The sequence below is a fragment of the Dermacentor andersoni genome, chromosome 9 (assembly GCF_023375885.2).
Source record: "Dermacentor andersoni chromosome 9, qqDerAnde1_hic_scaffold, whole genome shotgun sequence".
Taxonomy (NCBI): Eukaryota; Metazoa; Arthropoda; class Arachnida; order Ixodida; family Ixodidae; genus Dermacentor; species Dermacentor andersoni.
In genome coordinates this window covers 96,881,221-96,901,657 of record NC_092822.1, presented here as the reverse complement: position 1 = coordinate 96,901,657, position 20,437 = coordinate 96,881,221, and the positions used below count along the sequence as shown (strand labels likewise).

The 20,437-nt window shown below is 46.2% G+C and overlaps 1 protein-coding gene across 3 annotated transcripts; it reads right to left on the bottom strand.

The window, feature by feature from the left end:
- Positions 1–1,418: 1,418 nt before the first annotated feature.
- Positions 1,419–7,178, bottom strand: LOC126528418 (uncharacterized). Of its 3 annotated transcripts, XM_050176311.3 has the most exons (8): positions 6,665–7,178; positions 5,913–6,038; positions 5,382–5,541; positions 4,900–5,063; positions 4,096–4,304; positions 3,332–3,743; positions 3,069–3,170; positions 1,419–1,563 (listed from the first exon to the last, which is right to left on the bottom strand). In XM_050176311.3, the coding sequence occupies exons 1-7, from the start codon at positions 6,898–6,900 to the stop codon at positions 3,074–3,076; spliced, it is 1,404 nt and encodes a 467-aa protein (XP_050032268.3). In that variant the 5' UTR covers positions 6,901–7,178; the 3' UTR covers positions 1,419–1,563; positions 3,069–3,073. The 3 variants fall into 3 exon arrangements, with proteins under 3 accessions (XP_050032268.3, XP_072140478.1, XP_072140479.1); XM_072284377.1 differs by lacking the exons at positions 1,419–1,563; positions 3,069–3,170; positions 3,332–3,743 and having other exon boundaries at positions 3,765–4,304; XM_072284378.1 differs by lacking the exons at positions 1,419–1,563; positions 3,069–3,170; positions 3,332–3,743 and having other exon boundaries at positions 4,208–4,290.
- Positions 7,179–20,437: the final 13,259 nt, after the last annotated feature.

Below are 20,437 nucleotides of genomic sequence, written 5' to 3'. Positions count from 1 at the left end.
GATACGCAATGGCGGTGGCCGTCCGGGAAAACGGGTCGAGGCGGCGAGTACCTTTCAAAGTTTGTCCCCACCCTGCACGAAGCGGCAGCGAGGGAGACGCCATTCAGGCACCCTAAAGGCCTGTTCACACTACACGAAATATCCGGCGAGCGAACCGGATTCGACCGCTTTTGACGCCGAGGAGCGCGGAAAGCGGCGCGGTGAAGGCAATCGGTCCAGGACCCATTTTTTCCGCTTTCGCCGCAGCCGCAAGTTTCGTTTTTGACGTCATAACCCATTCAATGTCAACATGGCGGCCAGCATGTCTGAGCGACCGATCTTCTCCGTAGAAATGCTCATCGACGCAATTAAGCAGCACCCCATACTATACGACAAACGGCACTTGAACTTCAAGGACATTGCCTACAAAGAGCAGCTATGGGACAAGATCGGGAAAGAAATGGGAGTGAGTGGTACGTACAACTGCTATTCACGCTTACTCGCGGCGATGCCGGAGCGACGAGACTTTCTCATTGCCAGTACCTTGCTTTTATGCATATTCTCCGTCAAACATCAGCAAACATTTTTCCCGCGCCGCTGCTTGCTCCTATGCCGTGCATGCTCCGCTCGTGCGCCGTTCGAATGCCTGCGCAGGCATCCACGCGCGACACTGATGGCACCGCGAGAGTAGCGCAGTGTTAAAATAGAAACTTTCCTGTGCTACAACGGTGAGCGTAAAGTTTTCTAACGATTCATGATCTGCGGCGACAGCCGATGCCCGGCAATTATTGCCGCGGGCAACGGCGGTTGTGTTGTGGTCAGCCAAAGAAATAACGACGGTCGAGTATTGCAACAGACCACAGTAAATAGCCGTTAAAAATTGTCAGAGGTGCTCTGCTGAATGACTCGAAAGAGCGCGAATGAAAGCGAACAAACAGTCCATCAATTCGGTTCATTCTACTTGACGAAAGTGCCTTTTATTCTCCGCAGGTTCGCTGTGTCAAAAAAAGTTTAAGAACCTGAAGGACACATTTGCAAAGATTCGAAACCAAATTCGAACAAGCATGAAGAGCGGAGCCGGCGCCGCAGACGTCGCCACTATAAAATGGAAACACTTTCTGTCAATGCAAGCAATAATGGAGAAGAGCCAATGTGAGTGGAGCAATTTTCCAAAATCTACACGAGCATTTGTAGCCTTGCTTGTTATATGTTATCCATGCAAAAACCCAGGAGGGAACAAAACCTACACTCTCAAGTTAGCAACTTTTCAGAGTGCTCTTCTTATGCGTAAATATATTTTTGTAGGCTCTATTCAAGCCTTGACTTCCTTCCTGAAGAGTAAGTTCCTGAACAATGTTCTTTCTATCATGTACAGGTTGCGACTCCTGCCAGCCATGACTATATCTAAAATGAATTTATCACAGTGTTATTGCCCAAACTTAGGCCGTCAAATAATTATAGGTTTATTCATTTAATAACTGTTGTGCACTGGAAACAGAAACCTCCAGGACCAAGATGAGGTGCCGGGAACTTCTGGCTCCTCAGTTCCGTCAAGTCGCTCAGTGACACCAGCAGCTGCTGCAACTGAAAGGTAAAGAACTTATAATATAGGCATACAAGACTGCAATCACTGAAATGCCTTGCAACCTGTACAAACATGGCATTTACACACTCATTTTTACAGCCAACCAACAGAAGATGACTTAGAGTCTGACACAGATAGGTAGGTGGAACACTGCGACTCGAGCTTTTTCATTTCTCATGTAGCACATGCTTGCATCTAACCGCTTGCTATAGTGCCTCTGGAGTGAATGCATTTCGCTGCTGAGAAAGGTTCAATTTTTTCGAAGGACCCCAAGGCGGAAAACAGCACGGCGGTCACCAAGGAAACAACAGAGGTAAATCAAGAATGATTACATAATACACGACTACTAAAAAAACTGTTTCAACTTGCAGCCCATTGAAAGCCCCTCAGCATGCTGCTGTAACTGCTGCCTGTATGGAGCACCTCCAGGCGGTGCGGACTGAGAGGCAGCAGAAGCAACAACTGCAGCGGGAGCCACAAGATGTCGTATACCATACGTGCATGGCACTTGCCGCACAACTGCGAATGCTTGGTCCGAGAGACCAGTCAGAGGCGATATCCGAAATTCAAACAATGATGTATCACCGACTCCAAGGAGCCATGAATGAACAAAATTCTCACTAATGTTTTATATGCTTACTTCATCCACACATATTTCTTCTACTTTGCTGCACCACTGTAACACTATACTTTTTACTTGTTTACCTGTTATGCATCTTGTTTCTTTTTTCTCTTACTTGATTTAGACTGTATCGTCCATTGCTTCATGCTTTTTATCTGTAATCATGTGTTCAAATGTTATTTATTATGAGCTGAACTTCTCCCTTTTTGTATTGCTTTTACAAACGCACTGTTAATAACATCCCCTTCACACAATGCTCAGGGGCCTGTAAGGTATCTTAAATAAACAAACATTTTGGATGGCATTTCTTCCTTTGGCATTTCTCGCTTGGCCCATTTTCAGATTTACTGATATATGGAATATGTCAGGAAATACGGTTTGTGCAGTACTGAAAGGGTGTGGTATTCACCTGCAACTACCAATGAAAACTATTCACATTTTTACAAAGCCAGCTGTTATGGGGTTAACTGCTGCCACCTTTTCATGATCTGTGATTACATGTGCCTTTTTGTCTGTCACAAGTACTGCCAAATATATAGGTGCAGACACAAGTAAACAGAGCATGCTATTCCGTTCTAATTGCAATCAGGCCTTTCCTTTTGACATGAAGAAACACTGTTTGTCCATGAGGAAGCACACTAGTGTCCACCAGCAGCCCGCACATACCGCAGATGCCACTTGCAATTACTGAACACGTGAAAAATATTAGAAGGCAAAAGCGTGCTCCATTTGCTATTGCCTGCATCCGTACCTGCAACATACATATGTCTCAAGAATAATTTTTAGAAGACAGCAAAGTGTACGAGGGTGCTGTCATTACTGCAAGCAGGCAATGCAATATAAAATGTGTTTAAAGTGGCTGTATGTAACAAAAAATGTTACCATTACTATACTCTGGTGCTCCTGATCATCTCCTCTTGCCAGGGGACCTTGCCGCTTCCGATGAAGTGTTTGCAAAGCCTGTCTCGTGTAGTGTAGGCAAGCCTAAACACAAAACAAATGGAACATTGAAGCGTAAGTGCTCGCTCCAACATGTGGCAATTAACATCACTTTAACTACTAATCATAAAAGCAAGCTATTTGGGGGAATAGCCAGTAAACAGCAGTTCGAGTTTTGTTTGCAGATATTTCCACAACATGATTACCTCGTTGGGTGATAACCTGTGGCAGGCACAGGAGTCAGTCCGCCATTCTCATCCGCCTCTTGCCTCCATGTTCCATCGGTTTGACGTCTCTGCCAATCTTCATAATCAGTAGTTACTGGTGGGCAGTAAACTGCACGAGAGGAAGCTGTTTCTGTCATCAGAAAATTGTGCAAGCATACACACGCTGATATAATCCGTCTGACATTTTCATCTTTGGCTTTAAATGGCCGGCGCAGGATGCGCCACCTTTGGGCCAGAATCCCAAAGGCATTTTCGACAACTCGTCGAGCCCTGCTCAGTCTATAGTTGAAAATTCTTTTTTCTTGTAGCTGTGAAAATTGACTTGGTGCTCCCTGAACAGCTGGTTGCTGAGCTTGCCCGTCAACACAGTTTCCAAACAAAGGGGGTAGACCTGCAGAAGGAGTGCCGCTTCAGTTTCCTTATAAGTTGTGTAAATTTGCAGGTATAAATTATCCCCAAGATCTAGCACAATACATGTTTACCGCAACAAATGTGCTACATATAATCACTACCTGTCAGAAATAACTGCGATGGCAACATTTAGAGTGGTTTAGGTCAATGGAGGAAAAGGATCTTTCCATGCTTGTATACAATCCCTCATTTGCATAAATTTGCAGCACTGGCTGATGACACATATATCATATTACGAGACCCCTAAATGTGTGTAAAATCACTCCTCAAGATCTAGCTAATGGCTAGTACTGTAACGGCCAAGAAATGATGAAGGTAATGGTATTACTTACTCTTCCTTGCATACGGCCTCATGAGGTAGGTTTTCAGAAAAAACGCTTCGTCTCCTACAAAGAAGTAGGGCGTGCTGCCAATGTCTGCCAAAAGAGAGTCTTCAGGAATCCCTTGCAGGCGTTGGTCAACTCTCTTGAAGAATGGGCTCCGGCCAAAATTACCCCCATCTGATTCGCTGCCATTGTGGCCTACTTCTGCAAACAAGAACCTAAGAGTGGAGTGGAAACAAATTTTTTTATATTCATATGATATGGTTCAAGGAAACATAGGCACATTTACCTTGCTATGGCTGCCACGTCACTCACATGAAAACTAATCATGACAGTTGGACTGTTGCATACATCAACATGCAGTTCAAACACCAACTAAATGATACAACTACAACCTTCCTCATTCTTTGAGGAGTTTTATAGGTGACAAAGCTAGAAAGGCTCTAGTCAGAATCTGACAAGGTCTAGCCGTAAGTGACTTACAGTGGTTAGTAAAAAGCAAAAAGCGGTTTTAAACTTTACTTGAAAGGTGTTTCTGTAAAATAAAGTTGCATCAATTATATCTCTTGTTTTCATTATAGGTTCTTAAGAAAGCATCCCTTACTGGCTGTTTTCTGAAATTAACACTACCGATGACTACTTAGAGGCCGTATATGATTCTTATGCATCTACCACATGACATTGTGCTCTCTGGGATGGAGATCCACCAGCACATACAAGAAAGCTGGCAATTACCAAGAAAAGAAAATCAGCCAGGCACAGCATATACAAAAGCTCCAAGCACTTGTAAGTAAAGCAACTGTACTTGCATACCTGTAGTGTGCATCACTGATTGCAAGCATCGACTTGCTGAAAGCATTCTTATAGTTTCTGTCCACACTGCGTGAATTGTTCGGGCACTCAATATTGACATGCTTTCCATCTATTGCGCCTAGGCAGTGTGGCATGTTCCAGATGCGCTCAAACTCTTCGGAGACCTAAGTTTAGGGCAGAAGAAAAAACGCAGTTGATATGTTAAGCACAAGTCTCGAAGATAACCTCGGGCGGGGGATGTGTAACATGCTCCATGTAGAATAGCAGTCCTAGAAGTCGTAGTAGTGATTTGTACCTTCGACAATGACACTGAAATTATTTATTCTGACAATTATGCTTTTATGCAGACTTTTTTGTACTGGTCGCTTTAGTTTCAAGGGCAGTGGTCACGAAGTTTCAGTGCCTAAATTACATTTTATCGATACTGTCACTGGTTTACGCTCTATGCAGTATGCGCAAGGAAATGAGATCAAAGAACTTACCCTCAACCATTCATCTGGAGATGATGGCGTTATAACATATATAGGGCCAAGCACTTCCCAAATGGCCAGGCACACCTCTGAAACAAGGTTGCACGTTGTGGACCTGCCAGCCAAGGAATTAAAGGCAGATGACCGCAGGGTATCACCAACAGCCAGTAATCTGAAAAGAGGGAAAGAGAAGGGACAAACAAATTCAGCTACACTCGCTAAGTAAGCCTTCATGTGTACTGTGGTTCCAAAGCGATGGATCCAATCGCCTCCAGTTCCAGCAGCTGTTTTCACTGGATAAAATGACAACACCAACCGTAATCCACATGAAGTTCAAGAACCAAGTCATGAGGCGCCGAAATAATGAAAGGAAATGTGTTCTAAATTCCTCGCATTCTTTCAAGTTATGCTGTATCCGTTACGAGCTTCACAGTATCCCTGATATGACTAGTAGTCTGTTTTCGGAGCAAAACAAAAAGCAAAGCAATATTACAGAATGTGTACAACAGGGCGTGCACAACAGCAAAAATATGTTCCCATCACCTAATAACTTGCGCCAGGCGGTGGTCTGGAAGTATAGCCTTGCGAAACCGCGTGTCTTTTTTTGCGATGCGGGGGCCAAGGAGCTCCATCAGTGTGTCAAAGCTGCTGGGTGACATGCGCAGGAAGCTGCCAAAAGAGAACCGGCAGTGAGAAGAAAGCACATACAACGCCCCTGTGTGCTCTATCATGAGTGCTGCAACGCCAAACGTGTACCGTGAAATGCTCCTCTCGCTTAAACCGCTCGATTAATGGCGCTTAACTTGCGCAGAGATGGCATACAACAGTCTTGCTTTTTCAATACCACGTATGGGTGATGTACTTGCCTGATTCCATCAATTACTTAGAAATCGGCCCTTCTGCAGCATCGGCGACCTATAACAGTCAGCTTACGCAAAGCTGATGCCGGTAGTGCCATTTGGTGCCTATACATATTGCAGCTTCAAAGGTAAATCGTTCCAGAATAGACAAAACAAGCGTTGCGCGGAAGGCACCACCAGTATACGCGACAGCTGCTTGTTTAAGGTCTCCGATGCTGCAGCCAACACGGATTTCTAAGCAGTTCTGATCGATTCAGGCAAGTACATCCCCCAAACGTGATACTTAAAAAGCAAGACTATCGTATGCCATCTCTGAGTCAAATAACGCTAATAAGTAGCATTTTAAACCGAGCGAGGCATATTGCAGTGCGTTTAGCGCTGCAACAGTCCCAGTCAAACTTTGATAAAACACCATGTACAGACACGTATACTTACTCTCTGTAGTACTCGACGTCTCGATCGCGAAGCAGTGGCAAGAGATTGTTCGCCTGTCCCAACCTATCCCGCTCCTGCAAGGACGGGCGGACCCACCACCGTCGTCGCCGCCGCTGCGATCTTGGTTGCTCAGCCCGTCGCAGCTCTTGAAGCATAGCCGTCATTGAGTTGCAGAGGAGAATCGTGACAATTTCTTCTTCTTCCGACATTTCCTCGTATTCTGAAAAGCTCGCCATTGTGCTGTGCTCAGTATCTCGCAGCTGTAAGCCCAGCAACGGCGCAATACAAGCAGACACAACAAAAGCCCGCGAACGAGAGGCACTCGCGTCAACTCTCGTCTCGTTCGCGAAGTCGCGAAACCGAAACAGAAACTGCCGCGAGATCTCGCTGTCGTCGCGGAAAAGCGAGAAGCGGCGGCGGATCCGCCGATGCGCGCGTCAATAGATGAGAACACTCTCTCTTTTTTCCGGCAAACGAATCCGTTTCGCTCGTCGAATTTTTGTAGTAGTGTGAAGGGGCCTTAAGAAAGAAGGGCGAGAGAGCGAGCCCGGTTGGCGCATGACGCGTTTCTCAGCGTTCGCACGCACCGGCGCGCCATGCATTTCGGAAGCCACGTGAAGCCTTCGCGGCGGCAGCGCTAGGTGGCGCCCAGTGTTCTCAGGGAAGCGCGGAAGAGAAATGCCGCTACGGTAGATGCTTCATACACAGCTCGTCAATGGCATTACGCAGTGTCTCGATATTGACTCAATGATGAACACATTGCTGTCGACAGTCATCGTGAGATGGACACTGCCGTATTTTTTTCTTATTAACAGGTGTCCGAAGTAGGGCGAGACAAGGAATACCCACCTACTTGCCTACCTACATACCACAAAGCGCCTGGAATGAGGAAAAAATGTTTCGCAATAAGTGGAAAAAAAAAACGGCCGTGGCTTAGCTTGGTTAAGCCTGGTGACTGCGAAGCAATAGTGTGTTATTCTCGGATCAGCTGGTAGTATGGCTGGTGGTAGTCTTGGGTTATGCTAGTGTTACGGCTTACAGTGAATCATCTAAGAGGAAGTCATCCGTCGAATCCGTGTATGCCGACAAACATTTCCCTCACCAGCGTGCCCATTACAAAATCTTCCAGTATCGATTGGCCGATGGTGCGGTAACACTCTATTTTCTCCGCGTCGTAAGATATGCCCACTCTGACCGTAGCGCCCCTGGTGAGAGGAGCGGGAGTTAGGCCACCGTTGGTGGCTACCGCCTCGCCTCGCGACGGCGTGAGATGGGGCCCCGTTTCTACACAGCTGGTGTGACGTCACACCGACCGTAGCGCCCCTGCTGAGAGGAGCGCGAGTTAGGCCACCGTTGGTGGCTACCGCCTCGCCTCGCGACGGCGTGAAATGGCGCCCCGTTTTTACACAGCTGGTGTGACGTCACTCTAGGTCACGTGGTGTGACGTCACGCAGCGAGGTCACGCTAAAGGTCAATGGTGCCTACCACCGCCTCGCCACGGAACGGGCTGAAGTGCGACCTAAAGTAGTATTGCTTCGCAATAAAAGAGCAGAAACCGAAAGGAGATGCAGCAATAAGAGATAAAAACACTAGAGCGCTTTTGTAATACAGGGCACCTATTACGCTAAAATTCCTCGCAAGAGCGGAGGTCAGTGAGTCGTATTTATTACCACAGGCACTCGCAAACACCATTTACGAATGAAAAAGATGTGTGAATCTCACCTTCAGTTCAATCAGCGTCCTACCAACGTTCATCGTCTTCCTACACTATGAACGCTCTGTTGTTTTACCTTGAAGTGCATGCACCACGTGCCGTGATGATTACTGATCGCAGTGTGACGGGTTTGACTCCTGGAGGCTGCTGTCCCATTTCGACGCCGCCATAACGAAAAACTTCGAGTGTATCAACGCTTCCGCACATATTGAACAACAGGACATTCGAATCATTCTGGAGCCCACCACGGCGGCAAGTCTCATAGCTCAGTAATTTTTGGCCCTCAGGTTCCGAGACTCAGCGCCGCATTCAGAAATTCGCCTTAACTTCAAACCTGTACTTGAGCCTCTCAATATAACGCCTGACGTGAAGAGAGAGAAAGCCCTTTATTACAGCAGAACTCGTCGCACGGTTACTGTCGATGGTAACTTGAATAGCAATCGAGCAATGTAGCAATAGACTGCATTCCTGAAGTGCCGTTTATTTAACGCGTGTAGCGGTAATTGTGAGAGTTTTGTTTCCTCGGCTATATGCGACACGTTCCGATATCATCCCACTTTGGTATGACACTCACTTGCCAAGTTTGCCCGTGGGAGCGATGACTTGACGACGACTGTATGACGCAGACGCAATGACGACGGAATGAGGAAGAAAGGATGATATCGATGGAAAGTCAAAGGAGGTACAACGACGACGGCATGACGAGAAAGAGATGTCGATTATTAAATTATGCGATGGTGTAACGACAACAGCATGATGACTTCGACATGAGGACGATGGGATAACGATGGCCGTGTGGCGACGATGGCGTGGCGTAGGTATGACGAAAACCGGAGGAACAAGCTGAATGACAACGATGGCACGGCCACGGCGGCATGACGAATGCGGTATGGCAACCGATGGACCATAGCGTCTGTGTGACGACGATTATACGACGACGATGGCATGACAACGGTGGCATAATCACGATTGAATGACCAGAGCATGATTACGATAGGATGACGAAGAAGTAGATGGATCGACGAAGGTTGTATGGCGATGCCGGAATGACGACAATGGAATGACGGCACTCAAGTAATGACGACGGTGAAACGACAGTGAGACGACAACGTCATGATGAAAACGGTATGACGACTACAATGTGACGGTGATGACTCACGATGACAGCATGACGAGAATCACATGTAGAAGTTACGATGACCGCGATGTAGCGACTGCGACGGCATCACGGCGATGGTATGGCAACGGATGCATGACGACGACTTTACGAAGACGACGCAATCACGACGATCGCGTGACAACCGCATGAAGACAATAGGATGAGCACTAGTGCATGATTAGGGTGGCATAACGATCACTGTATTATGCAATTTGTGCAACTAAGATAGCGTGACGACGACGGCAATGATGAGCGTCGGATGACGAAGATGGTATCACGACAATGGCACAACCACGACGGCCTCACAACGACGGTCTGGAAACTGATGCATAATAGTGACTGTCTAGCGATGATGGAATGACAAAAGTGGCATACTCAGGAATGAATGATGACAGCATGATTATAATATAATGACGAAGAAAGATAGATGGGAATGGATCGAGGAAGGTGGTATGAATGCGAAAGCTTGACAACGATGGGATGACCTTACTGAAGTGATCACAGCTATAAAACGACTGCGTGACGACGACAGGATGACGCGAGTCAGATCACAAAGATGGAATCAAGACGATGCAATTAGCACAGCGGCATCACGACCAGGAAGCTATACTTAGTGGCCGAAGCTACTAGACAACTTCGGCCACTGGGCCGGGTAGATAGCGGGACGACATCATGACTAGAGTAAGATCACTGAGCTGAAATGATGAAGATGGAGCGACCATGAACCAGGAGCATATAGGTAGTGGCCCAAACAAGGACATATGTACACAGACAGACAGACAGACAGACAGACAGACAGACAGACAGACAGACAGACAGACAGACAGACAGACAGACAGACAGACAGACAGACAGACAGACAGACAGACAGACAGATTCACAAAGGTTGAAGTAGACAAAGAATGTTGTTCCCATTAAATATATTAAATAGATACAAAAATGCTTGAGTGGAAGGCATGTATAGCACACATGATTCCTCAAGCAGGCTAGGTGACTATTTGTCACTGCCACGTTTCAAAGAAGATACCACAATATCATCATCATCATCATCATTAAACTGAATGTGGATCTGTAAAGAAACGCAGGTCCGGATTTCTTTTTAAGTGAGACATTCGGCAAAATAAGCAAAGAAAGCGTATTTGCGCAAGCTCCCACCCTGTTTCAAAGGGTGGGGACATTAACAGCATCCATCTATTCATCCATGAGAGTCGCATTGAAACTGTTGTATCTTGTAACCAGAAGGGGGCCACGCTTGTGGGCACTCCAGCGCCACCATTACAGTGTGGTGTCGTATCTTCAATAGAAACGAGCGCTTTTCGTTTTGAGTGACCATGCTTTCGATGAACGCTTCGTTCTTGTCGACCTCGGATGCAAAACAGCACCAACAGGCGCCCATGTGGTCATTTGGTTCCGTTTGAGGGAATGCAGCACTAGCGGCGCATTCAGTTTCCGTTTCCCACAAGTCCTCAAGCCAAATCTAGCGACATAGCCTCTTATTGACATCGAGGGCATCTGAGAGCATAGCGACTGTACCACGGTGGTCTCTGTGTCCATGTTGTCTTCATTGTGCGTTCCATCAATTTCGTTCACGCTTGCAGCTTGCTGGACTAAAAATCTTTTGCAGAGGAGGGCAGAAAAACCTTTGCAGCTCAATGCGTACTGCTTGTGGATTCAGGTCCCGAAGCATTCAGATGTTGGTTTCGACAGCTGCGACCGACTCTGTCGATCAAGCGGCGTCCACTAAGCGGCCGTACCTCGTCCGCCATTTCTTCAGCACCTTATCCTTTGTTGTTGCTCACAAGAGCTCGGCCAAGGTCTTCGGGGAACTGAGAACAAGACCGGCAATTCATAATCAGACTATTCTTCATGTCCACTGAAGGACGAATGTTTCTGCCAACGATCTCCCTTCACCCCTGCCTTGTGCATGCCGATTCGAAGTGATGCCTGCAATTTTCAGATTTCACTCCCGCCCCCTAATTCTATGCTGCGCTCGACTGCACTCCTCTTCTTTTGGAACCTATTCTGCAACTCTAATAGACCACTGATGCCCTACTCATCACGTGGCCTGCGCAGCTCCATTTTTTTTTTCGTTTAGTGTCAACTGCAATATCAGCTACCCCCATTTTCTCTGATTCACACCACCATCGTCCCGTCTCTTAACGTTACGTCTGACAGTTTTCGTTCGATCGCTCGTTGCGCAGTCCTTAACTTCTTCTCAAGCTTCTTTATTAGCATCCAAGTTACGAGCCTTTATGTTAATACCAGTAGAATGCAGTTATTATACATTTTTCTGTTTTAGGATAGCGGCAAGCTCCCAGTGATGATTTGGTGATGACTGCCGCACGGGCTCCAATCCATATTTATTCATCTGTGAATTTCCTTTTCTTTATCCGGATCCCCTGTGAATAGGTCAGCTAGGTAAACGTACTCTTCCGCTGATTCTAGAGGCTGAGTGCTACATTATTCTTGAGGTCTTCTTTTAGAATTTCTCGACTTAGGTATTCAATAATTTGTTGCGATTCGTCCCTAGCATTGCCTAAAGGACAATTCCATCTCCAAATCTTGGGCTGTCGAGATATTCACCGTTGATCATCACTACTTATCATTTCCAACTCAATGGCTTGAATACTTCCTTTAAGCAAGCAGTGGGTAGCATTCGATAGGTTTAGTCTTCTTGCCTGACCCCATTCTTGATCGGTATATGTTTGCTTTACTTGCGGAGAATTAATTTAGCTTTGGAGTGGTCTTTATAAATATTTGCTATGATATTCACGTATGCTTCCTGTACAACTTTATTACGCATTTTGTCATGACTGCTCGTATCTCTACTGAGTGAGATACCGTAATCTATAAAGGCCATCTGTGAGCCGGCATTTAGCCGCTCTTTACCTGCACGCACGAAATGAGGCAGTTATTATTCCTGCCATGTTCGGTTCCGCTCGACTAGAGGAGCGTCATAAGCTTGATCTGATATTCGGTGCACGTGGACGCGTTCCTGGATGACCTGTTCGGCTCGTTGGCGGCGTTTCGAGCTCATTCACAGGCGTCCAACAGGTGACGGTGAAGCTGGCACTACGTGGAAAGCTTTTCTCCGCAATCGTACTAACTACGACCGCCAGCTTAACACACTTTGCTCAACTTGGCCGCGAAGTCCCAGTGGCCAAAAGTGCCACCACATTCAATCTCAGTTGAAAGACGTCTCCGTAGAATGCCTAACCCACTCAAGGGCATTGCAACGAGCGCGTAGTGGATCGACGTTGTGCCTTGCATACAGGTTTCATGCAACCACCAACGTTATCGTCGCAACCAAGTCCGATTTCAGGGCACAGTCATCACATTCTTAATTATCAAAGAAAATCCCGATTGGGTGTCGTGACAGTAAGATGAACTTTATCTGTTAAGGCAAAGGTGATAAAGATAAGGCCAGCTCGTGGAGACCCGTTACAGTAATGTCGATGACATATCGAATGACAATGCAACCCGTCAATTTAGATCAAAGTGGGTGGAGAAATAGATATATTAGAGGAACTACAAAAATGTGTTCAGGCCAGGCAGGTGGTTAAAGCATAATATTTTCGTACTAACTCAGTCCTTAGAGGTTTTAATAGCTCGGAATAGACCTTTATGGATAGTATTTCTAAATATTAAGGCAGCTTACGACAACGCAGAGAGGGAATTGCTATATGATATTCTTAACCATCAGGTCATCGACGACTTCGTGGAGGCGCTCAGGAAGATTTATAGGGAAAACCGAGTACAATTTGTCTGGAAAGGCCTGAAATACAGAGAACTAGTCGAAGTTCATCGATCGCTCATGCAAGGATACCCTGTCTCACCAGTGTTGTTCTCGCTTTATGTTAAGTACATCTGAAGACGACTGGAAAACAATCAATTAGGTTTATTTATGTTAGATCCGTAATGGTTAAATGTTGCAACAGAAAGTGTCTTGACTGATGTATGTGGAAGATGTAGTTCTACTAGCAGATAATGCAAGGAAATTATAGAAACTTGCTAATGCATGTGACAATGAAGCGACACGTGTAGGCCTAAATTTTGGCGTTGGGAACGCGGAAATGATAATGTTTAATGAAGAGACGAGTAATAACGTGGCAACAACTCAACAGGAAGTCATACCCATAGTCAAACATTATAAATCCCTGGTTGTATATACAAACGAGCAAACGGCTACTCAAACATCCAACCAATAGAGATAATCTGAGGATAAAGGGGAAACATAATGCAGCAATAATGAAGCACATAGCTATTTGGCTCCACAATAAATATCAGCTGGTGCGAGGAATTTGAAAAAGAGTAATAGCGCCTGCGCTAACGTCTGCGAATGTTCGCAAATGCCATTCCCTGCTTAAAATAAGAGATTCTGTTGTGGCTCGAAGTTAACGAGAGAACGGTGCACCGACTGGCATTAGGGTGCCGCGTTGAAACCACAAATGAGGCAATGCAGTGTACATGGGTTGGGCCTATCTTGAAGTCAGAGAAACGCAGAGCGAAAGTAGTTTTGATGGAGGACTCACGAGTATGGATAAAAAAAGGCATAAAAAACAACTTTACACCGCTCAAAAATTTCTACACTAGTGAATGAGGACTAACCCACCTTCCCCTTCCCAAACTATGGGCACAGCGCGGCCAGACGGAACATGGGCTTATTGTAACCCTTTGCAACACAAAGCCCGTGCTTTGGCTAGCCGCATCACTGTGCCTACTCGAAGCTACGAAAAACGACAGTCAAAAAACAGCTGGCGTGATAGGCGCCGGACCCTAGGCTCCGGACCAGGAAACAAGACCTTATGGTGCACTTTTCGAGCCATGCAACGCGGTAGTTGATCGTTCAGACCTATCGTCAGGAATTCAGCTGTCTCTCAACCTTGCGCTGGAAGATTTTGCTGAGCAAGTCGCTGTCAGCTTTTCCGTAATCACCAGCGAACGACAGCAACTTCTCCTTCAATTTATGGGAATGATACATTGGGCATCACGGTGCCTTTCACAGAATTCAAATTACTCGTCTTGAAATGCGGCCGCAAAGCAGCATACAAAGTACGGACATGACAGTCTCCCCGCATGAGCTTTATAAGAACTTGGAAGGCGAGGTCATTGTCACTTTACTCAAGGTCATGAATGGCGTATGGATCGAGGGATCTTTCCAACCTGAACGGAAATGCTTTGTAGTGGTGCCCTTACCTAAACCAGGAAAGCCACCAAAACGTTTTAAAGCTCTCCGGACAATTTCTTGAACACCAACGATCTGCAAATTGTTCGAGCGAATGCCGGCTACTTGACTTTCATGGTGGCCTAAAAACAACCTTAAATACGATCCACGTAAGATCAGTATCTGGCTGTATTTGGGCACGTAGAAGACCTAGCCATTGAACCTTTTTGCGAAGCAGTTTGTTCTAGAGGAACGAGATGGCGCGTTCGGAGGCGCTCCGTACGTTACCTTAGGCTAAAGCTCGCACGAATGCGAAACCATTGCCGCTGCTACCTTGCTACCATGCGATCAGCTGTCTGGTCGATAACGCACTGTGCTCCGTTCATGCTGCAAAATGTGGAATGTTAAATGTGGAATATGAAATGTTATTCCTCAGCGCGGGACGCGCCTGCATATATTGGAAGTTTCTGGAATGTTATTGATGGTTCTATGCGCTGTCTGTTGTCACCGAACCTTGTGTAATCTGGCTGCATGTATGCGTGGCGTGAATGGTGTAGAACTTTCTGGAAGACGCGCGGACAGCAGCTATTACTCTGGAACGTTCGACGGCTCGTGTATAAAAGCCGACATGCTTGACTGGCAGATCAGATTTCGACGATCGCCGACTATATACGCCGCCGCTATCGTCGCGCTTTAAGTGTAGCCTTTTTTTGTGGGCACAGTTTCGCCCAATAAAAGTTAGTTTCGCCATTCACAGTATTGCTTCTGTGTTCTTTACCGTCACTGCTACGCGACAATATAGTGATATACCACTGAAAGACAAGAGTAGACGAATGTTAGGGCAGTGCGGGAAACTGTAGAGAGCAATTCAAGCTAGCATTCACTTGTTTGAATTTCTTGGAGAGACCTAAATGTGGTCAACATAAATAAAAATGCTAGCGTGACATCTAACTGTGCTACTATACTATACCGAAAAGGCTGCTATAAGGGTAATATATTGACAGCTCTAGTACTCCTACATGCATATCTGCAGTAAAAGCTCATGAATCAGCTCACAGGTTTATTTTTCAATGACACTGGAGAAGCATGGAAAAAATATCTAGCATTCATAACCATGCTAAATGATGTTGTGCTTGCTGCTTTGCTGTAGCGCCTCTCCTGTTTGCTGTGCGTTTTGCAAGCTTCTTTTTTACTGTACAGCCCTGGAATAAGTGCTAAATAACCAACCAGCACAAAGTTAATGTTGCTGTAGCGGAACGTTTTTTAGGGTATGTTTACTGCGATAGCAATTATATGGACACTCCAGGGGTATTTCTGTCGTATTGGTCGCAGTCGGCGTCAACGTCGCGATCACCAATTTTCATTTCTTTTCATTCATTTTTGTCTGGAAATATTGCCTTCACTGCGACCTTCCACCGATCTTCCACTGTGGCATTACACATAAATAGGCACTGACAAGACGACAAAGCTCCGCTAACGGGTTAAACTTATTCCAACAACCGAAACGATCGTACCTACGGGATGCTATGCGATCTACGCGGGCGCGGTGGTTAACTCGAGAGGGAGACAGAGAGCTCACAGATAGACAGATCATCATCATCATCATCAGCCTGGTCACACACACTGCAGGGCAAAGGCCTCTCCCATACTTCTCCAACTGCCCCGGTCATGTACTAATTGTGGTCATGTTGTCCCTGCAAACTTCTTAATCTCATCCGCCCACCTAACTTTCTGCCGCTCCTGCTACGCTTCCCTTCCCTTGGAATCCAGTCCGTAACCATCAATGACCATCGGTTATCTTCCCTCCTCATTACATGTCCTGCCCATGCCCATTTCTTTTTCTTGATTTCAACTAGGATGTCATTTACTCGCGTTTGTTCCCTCACCCAATCTGCTCTTTTCTTATTCTTTAACGTTACACCCATTATTCTTCTTTCTATAGCTCGTTGTGTTGTCCTCAATTTAAGTAGAACCCTTTTCGTAAGACTCCAGGTTTCTGCCCCGTACGTGAGTGCTGGAAAGACACAGCTATTATACACTTTTCTCTTGAGGGATAATGGCAACCTGCTGTTCATGATCTGAGAATGCCTGCCAAACGCACCCCAGCCCATTCTTATTCTTCTGATTATTTCCGTCTCATGATCCGGATCCGCCGTCACTACCTGCCCTAAGTAGATGTATTCCTTTACGAATTCCAGTGCCTCGCTGCCTATTGTAAATTGCTGTTCTCTTCCGAGACTGTTAAACATTAGTTTTCTGCAGATTAATTTTTAGACCCACCCTTCTGCTTTGCTTCTCCAGGTTAGTGAGTACGTATTGGAATTGGTCCCATGAGTTACTAAGCAAGGCAATATCATCAGCGAATTGCAATTTACTAAGGTATTCTCCATCAACTCTTATCCCAAATTCTTCCCAATGCAGGTCTCTGAATACTTCCTGTAAACACGCTGTGAATAGCATTGGGGAGCTTGTATCTCTCTGTCTGACGCCTTTATTTATTGGGATTTTGTTGCTTTCTTTATGGAGGACTACGGTAGCTGTGGAGCCGCTGTAGATATCTTTCAGTATTTTTACATACGACTCGTCTACAGATAGACAGATAGACAGTGTCAAAACAGCTCTAGGTATAACCCCGTGCACATCAACCGAGACGATCCTCAACCTAGGAGTGTCAAACACCCTAGAGGAAATGTGCGAGGCGAAACTCACGGCACAATATGTGACACTAACTTGCAGCAAAACGGGCAGATCCATCCTTAGGAAACTGGGCTACCAAAGCCCAGAATCGCGAGAGGGGATAACCGCCATCACCAAAGAAATTACCGACAGGTTAAGAATACCCCCATTCCAAGAAACATGCACCCCATACACAACGAGGAACGCAGGAGAAGCAGAGTCCAAAGACCCCAAAGCTCCCTCTTCCAAAAATAATGGGTAGTGTACACCGATGAGGCAGAGTACCCAGAAGGGCACTACGCTGCAGTAGTAGTGAGCGACAAAGGCGAGCTAATCTCGAGCTGTAGCGTGAGACACTCTTTACCAGAGGAGGCATAGATGGCCGCGATTGCCCTGGCAATCACAAACCCATCAACCAGAATAATTATCACCGATTTTAAAACTGCAATCAATGCCTATGACACCGGCAAGGTGTCCAAGGTGGCCGGCAAAATTCTGCACGCAGGCAAGGAGAACGTACCCAACGACCTAATCAGAATAATTTGGGCGCCCGCCCATAGTGGACTTACAGGGAACGAGATCGCCGACGAGGTCGCCCGAGGACTCACACACCGGGCCCCAGCGCAGCTAGACTACTCACTGTCCAAAAAGCGAGACTTAACCACATACACAGAAATTCTAGAACACTATAAAATGGGCAGGAGAACCCTCCCTCCCCCCCATATATCTCTCACAAAGAAGGAAGAAGTAACCTGGCGAAAACTGCAGACGGGTACCTTCCCAAACCCGTATATCCTACTCAAATGGCATCCTGAGGCGCACTCTTCCAAATGCAAAAACTGTGAAGTCATAATGACCCTAAATCACATGCTCTGGGCTTGCTCAGCTCTAAACGGTCTACATGGGAACAAAGAGTCATGGGAATCCTCCCTCCGTAGCCAGTAAGAACAAGCTCAAAAACAAGTCATCGGTCAAGCCCAGGCCACCGCCGGAAGCCAACTAATTCCGGCCGACGTCTAGGGGGGAGGTAGATGGTGAAAGAGGGAGTTGTGCCTCACCCCGACCACCCATACTCTCTGACGGGTGCAAATAAAGTGTTTTCTCTTTCTCGCTCTTAACGTAAGAGTTCTGCGGAAACTCGCAAGGTGGAGAGAAGGAATTAACAAAAGGGGAAATGAGACATTCAGCCAAACATAGCTGAGTGCTACAAAGGAAACCTACGCGCGTTCCTAGAAAGAAAAGCCTCGCAGTTGAAGAAAAATTTGTCCTGGTCTTGGACTCAAACCCAGCACCTCCACCTTTCCGGGGCAGCTGCTCTACTATCTGAGCTAACCATTCGGCTAGCAGATGGCAGGGCAGGCCATCCCCCCTTTGTAACACTTAGCTACGTTTGGGTGAATGTCTCATTTCCCCTTTATTTATAGTTTTCTTGAGCCCAACACACCTTCATATCCAAGCCACCCGCAGCTATGCAATGGACAGACAATGCCAGAGCAAATATTCGCAATAGGAAGGGATATGTGTCAATGGAACTCCAAACGTGGGGAACGTGCATTTTCCATAAGCGTTTGGATTACCATCATGAAAGCTTAGTGGCTATGGCGTTGCGCAGTTGAACGCGAGGTCACGGGGTCGATCCCCGGCCTGCGACGGCAGCATTTCGATAACGTCGAAATGCAAAAAGGTGCGTGTACTGTGCAGTGGGCGCACGTTAAAGAAGCCCAGACAGTCAAAACGAATCCGGAGTCTGGCATGCCTCAAAATGAGCTCATAGTTTCGACACGTAAAACATTAGAATTAATTGGTGCGCTGAGATCAAGTGCAGATTGAATCAGTAACTGGTCAGTAGTCGAGATAAGCAACATGCGTTTAGAGTATAGGAGGAACAAAGCAGGGAAATAGATTGATAGATCCAGAGTCGTTACAGACATCGGTAAACGTAAAATATGTAGATAGAAGTTTAAACAAAGAGAGAAAAGACAAAGCAGACAGTAAAAAAAAAATACGCAACTGATATGCAGGCATAGGTTGCTATAATAAATGGAACTCACTCAGGCTCACTCACAAATTATATTTTTGCTTACGGCTCCCTCGCACTCAGACTCGCCAATAATGTACTAAGCCGGGCTCCCTCGGACTCGGACTTACCAAAATTCTAATCAGCCGAGCTCACAGAGACCAAGACTCACCAATATTGCACTCAACAACGCTCACTCGGACTCAAAACTACCAAAATTCTGCTGAGTAGGGCCTCACTAGTAGTCTTCTGAATTCTATTCAGCCGAACTCATCCAGACCCAGACTCACCAATATGTGCTCAGCCGAGCTCAATCGGACTCAAACTCACCAAAAGTCTACTTATGCGGACTCACTCAGACTTACCAGAATCACTAAGGCATGTCTACTTGGCCTACAGGTTGTCACAAACTCGGCACTCTCAGGACTTGATTATACGTGTACGGATAACACATACAGCAAACGCTAAACATGTACAAAAATGTAGGCACAGATGTCTTAAACATGTAAGAGAGTTCCTTATTTCCTGTGCAGCACAATATATTATAAGGAACAAATAAGTATGAGCCGCGACCTTGGCAGTGTTGGAAGTATTTCAACCTGGGATAAAATGTGCCACAGGGTTCCTTTAAAAAAGTATGAAAGTTCTTATTTGTGTATTTTTGCACGCGTGCGGAATCCACACGAATTTGTTTGTGTGGCGCGCACATGCGTTCTTGGCAGCTCAGGATAGAACTCAGTTTTTTTCTTCTGGCATTATGCGGTATGAAGGCTTGCCTCGTCAACAAAAATGCACGCTGCTTGAGTTTACGGAATGGAACGTTTTAACCTCGATTCACGATAGCGCCGCAGAAGTTCCGGCTTGATGTTTTGCATTTTTTGCCAATGACATTACGGACCGTAGGTGCAGATTCACAGTTCCAAAAGTGACGCTAAGACGAGCTCAATGGAACTCAAATTCACAAAAATTCTATTCAACGGGGTTCACTCAGACTCAAACTCGTGGGTTGTTTTGAGACAGAGCGTGCTCAAGTAGGCTAGCTG

Bases quoted from the DNA above. Each gene is read 5' to 3' on its own strand.
- LOC126528418 (XM_050176311.3), bottom strand. From the start codon at position 6,900: ATGGCGAGCTTTTCAGAATACGAGGAAATGTCGGAAGAAGAAGAAATT. The intron at 5,064-5,381 runs GTAAGTTCTTTG...CCCTAAACTTAG, and splicing joins CTCCAGATGAATGGTTGAGG to GTCTCCGAAGAGTTTGAGCG. The intron at 3,171-3,331 runs GTAATCATGTTG...TTTTGTGTTTAG, and splicing joins ACAGGTTATCACCCAACGAG to GCTTGCCTACACTACACGAG.